This window comes from Dendrobium catenatum, unplaced genomic scaffold, assembly GCF_001605985.2.
Source record: "Dendrobium catenatum unplaced genomic scaffold, ASM160598v2 fragScaff_scaffold_716, whole genome shotgun sequence".
NCBI classification, from domain to species: Eukaryota; Viridiplantae; Streptophyta; class Magnoliopsida; order Asparagales; family Orchidaceae; genus Dendrobium; species Dendrobium catenatum.
In genome coordinates, this window is record NW_021319178.1 from 25,163,404 (window position 1) to 25,166,997 (window position 3,594).

The 3,594-nt window shown below is 41.3% G+C and overlaps 2 protein-coding genes across 2 annotated transcripts in view; one reads left to right on the top strand and one right to left on the bottom strand.

Annotated features, from left to right (window-relative positions):
- Positions 1–483, bottom strand: part of LOC114579931 — a 709-nt gene extending 226 nt beyond the window's left edge. Inside the window, exons 1-2 of the mRNA XM_028695987.1 lie at positions 346–483; positions 3–256 (exon numbers count right to left, since the gene is read on the bottom strand). Of these exons, the coding sequence (XP_028551820.1) occupies positions 3–256; positions 346–451 (360 nt within the window). The 5' untranslated portion in view covers positions 452–483. The remainder of the gene's footprint in view (positions 1–2; positions 257–345) is intronic.
- On the top strand, positions 397–1,852 carry LOC110114369 (probable aquaporin PIP2-6). The gene is made up of 4 exons (XM_020847231.2): positions 397–774; positions 855–1,150; positions 1,229–1,369; positions 1,459–1,852. Exons 1-4 carry the CDS (start codon positions 483–485, stop codon positions 1,576–1,578), a joined length of 849 nt encoding a protein of 282 aa, XP_020702890.1. The 5' UTR covers positions 397–482; the 3' UTR covers positions 1,579–1,852.
- The last annotated feature ends 1,742 nt before the right edge of the window (positions 1,853–3,594 follow it).

A 3,594-nucleotide genomic window follows, 5' to 3' on the forward strand; every position in this document is an offset into this window, starting at 1 on the left:
ACGTTAGAAGGCGCGGGCGACGGTGAAATATAACCGTTGGTGTTGGGAATGCCCGAAAGAGCCGTTGGCCCCTGGCAGTCTAGAGCCTGCTTTGCCAGGCTAGCGGGCCCCACACTCCACCTCGAATCCCCATCCATATCAGTATGATGCACATAAGACATGTTCATCATCATCATCATCATCCATTGCCCCATCCGCATCACATGGTCTTGCTGGAACTGGGCCCCACCATTGCGCACTACCATCCACAGCTGATCTGTCAATGTTTTATCATTAATCCTAAGATATCATTACAGTATCTTCAATTAGCGAATTACTATTAATGAATTAATAAATAACACAAACCTTTTTTTCGCAAGCGAGCGGCTATGTCTCCATCGCTCCTCTGCCTCTTATCCATAAATTGCCCCCACCTCGCCTTCTTCTCCATTCCGCAACCACAGCAGAGCATAAGTGAGCCACTCTAAGAGGAAGCAGAGATAATGGTGAAGGAGGTGAACGTGGAGGCGGAGCAACAGCAGCACAAGGACTATACTGACCCACCGCCGGCGCCGCTGCTAGATTTGGGTGAGCTCCGCCTCTGGTCATTCTACCGCGCTATAATCGCGGAGTTCGTAGCCACCTTGCTCTTCCTTTACGTTACTGTAGCGACCGTCATCGGCTATAAGAAGCAGTCCGCAGCCGATGCATGTGATGGCGTCGGCATACTTGGAATCGCCTGGTCCTTTGGTGGCATGATCTTTATTCTCGTCTACTGCACGGCTGGGATCTCTGGTCTTTATAACTCTTTACCTTTTCTCTTCTCAGATCTCGTTTTTGTTTTCTCTGTTTTTCTCAAGTGGTTTGGTTTGCAGGGGGGCACATTAACCCTGCAGTGACGTTTGGACTGTTCTTGGCGAGGAAGGTTTCGCTGGTCAGAGCGGTGTTCTACATCATCGCGCAGTGCTTAGGCGCGATTGTTGGCGTCGGGATCGTGAAAGGTATAATGAAGCACTACTACAACTCGCTTGGCGGCGGAGCTAATGAGGTGTCCCCCGGATACTCCAAGGGTACGGCCCTTGGCGCGGAGATCATCGGCACCTTCGTCCTTGTCTACACTGTCTTCTCTGCAACTGATCCCAAGCGCAACGCTCGGGATTCTCACATTCCGGTTCGTAACCCACTAAATTTCTTACGAGGTAATGCATTCTTAGCTTTGCATCCGAGTATAAGATCATTCCTCTTCTAGGTCTTAGCCCCGCTTCCTATTGGATTTGCGGTCTTCATAGTCCACCTGGCCACCATTCCCATCACCGGAACCGGCATCAACCCAGCCAGAAGCCTGGGCGCCGCTGTCATCTACAACCAACACAGCGCCTGGCATAATCATGTACGATATCTTCAGAATTTCATGCTAAAAGTAGTAAATGATTTCTAGCTAGTTTCTCTTCTAATCCGTTTTATTCTACGCAAGCGCAGTGGATCTTCTGGGTAGGCCCTTTCGTCGGAGCGCTTGCAGCAGCGGCGTACCATCAGTACATTCTCCGGGCGGCGGCGATCAAGGCCTTGGGCTCCTTCCGCAGCAACCCAACCAACTGAGCTCTCACTCGGATCCCGCCTTACTCTCACTCTTCTGGCTTTGTTGTGTGTATCAAGAGAGTACTGTGAGGTTTAGATCATCTTTATCATCTTCTCCTTCTTTGAATTTCATTTGTGAATGAGGACGATCATCGTTGCATCCATCTGATGTAATTGCTAAGTAGATTGCTTCTGTTTGTTTCTTGTTGGTGTGTTATTTTTACTGATAGTTAATTTGTTATCAGATTATGGTGCTCGTCACCATCGCCTTTATTAAGTAAGTGATCATTAGCGATTTTTGCTTTGCGATTGAAGCCTTAGATCTCTACCACTGGGATAGAGAGAGAGAGAGAGAGAGTGCACTGATTAAAGAGGAATCCTATGATGCGCTTACAACTTGACATGTGCTTGCTTTCTTTAAAGATAAAAATAAAAAATTTCTTTTAAGTTGGCTCTGGGCTTTGTGGCTCTAGCTTGGATGGCGCCGTTTGTGTAGCCGAGGCTGCACGGTCTTTTAGAATGTGGGCCTGGTGGTGCAGAAGGCGTGAGCGGAAAGCGAAGGACTATGTGTCGTTATTGGGCTGGCTATTATTTTTTTATTTTTTTTTACATTGCGCTGGCTGTTGTGGATAGAGATTGCAAGAATTAGGGTTATGGCTCTTTTCTCTCTCAAATTTTAACTGTTTCTTTTTAGTATTTTTTTTGATGTATTTTTAAAAAAGAGAGTAGTTAATACACAATTTTAATTATATTTTAACTGTTTTTTTTTTTGAGTATTTTTAAAAATATAGCAAAAACGTATCAATTAATATCTTACTCATTGAGTATTATTTGCTATCATTTTATTGTGTTTTTGTTACGTTTTTTAAATACTCAGAAAAAAAAAAAACAGCAAAAGAATAGTTAATATGAATAAAATTATGTATGAGCTGGTATGTATGTAAATTTTATGCTATATCACTTTATTTTATGTTATTTACATATCTAACACTTAAAACATTAATATTACATGACTATCACCCATAGAACAAATTTGGGTGCATGGAATGAAATATTAAAGTTTATAAGATTGTATGAAAGATATAAATGAATTATAAGAGCGGTATATTTGATATTAAAGTTGTATATGAGTGGTAGGCATGTAATATTAATATTTTGAGTGTTAGATATGTAAATAACATAAAATAAAGTGATATGTGTGTAAATTTTCCTTATTTTTTTTAAAAATGCATCAAAAGCGCATGAAATCTGGACGAAAAATTAGGTCCGGTGACCGGACGAAATAATTTGCCTTGGAATAGGAACACAGTGCGATGATATTAGCGCGCACTGTAGGTGGCGGTAAATAATATTTATTTCATTAATTAAGTTAACTAAGTTTTAGGAGTTACAATTATTTTTTCCGTAGGGGGAGGATGCTTAATGAGCCGCTGGCTCGATCGATCCTATATTTGACAATTCAACACAGTAAAGCTGAACACTCTAATAAAAAATAAAAGCATTTTGATCTTATTTTTGTATGTGGTGTGGAGTCTAGTTGCAGGTTGTGTAAAGGCTGGCTACAGTGAGGGTTGGGTGGGCGCCGCCAGCATTATTGATCTGTTGGCCCCCACATGTGGACAAGTGATGTATCAAAAGCACTTGAAATTTTAAGATCTATTTATTTATCATTTAATATGATTTTTATATATAATATTTATTTTTTCATTATTTAAAAGATATCTTTCTCATCTTCTACGTTATAATCTCATCAAGAAGATTGGATATTCGATGGGTTGTGAGGATTGTAGGGGTGAACAAGCAATATGATCTTAGATGGATGACAAGCGAGACGAGAAATTGTGCGGTCACTGAATGATTCAGAGGTGAATAAAAATGTGCCACATTATCCAGTATCTAGCAGTACATAATTAGTGGCACACTGCAAAAATATGATATGTTCAGTGCTTGGTGACAAGCAAGATAACCGATGACCTTAGATGGAGAAATTATGATGTGCGGTCACTGATTGGTTCAGAGATGAATCAAAATGTGCCA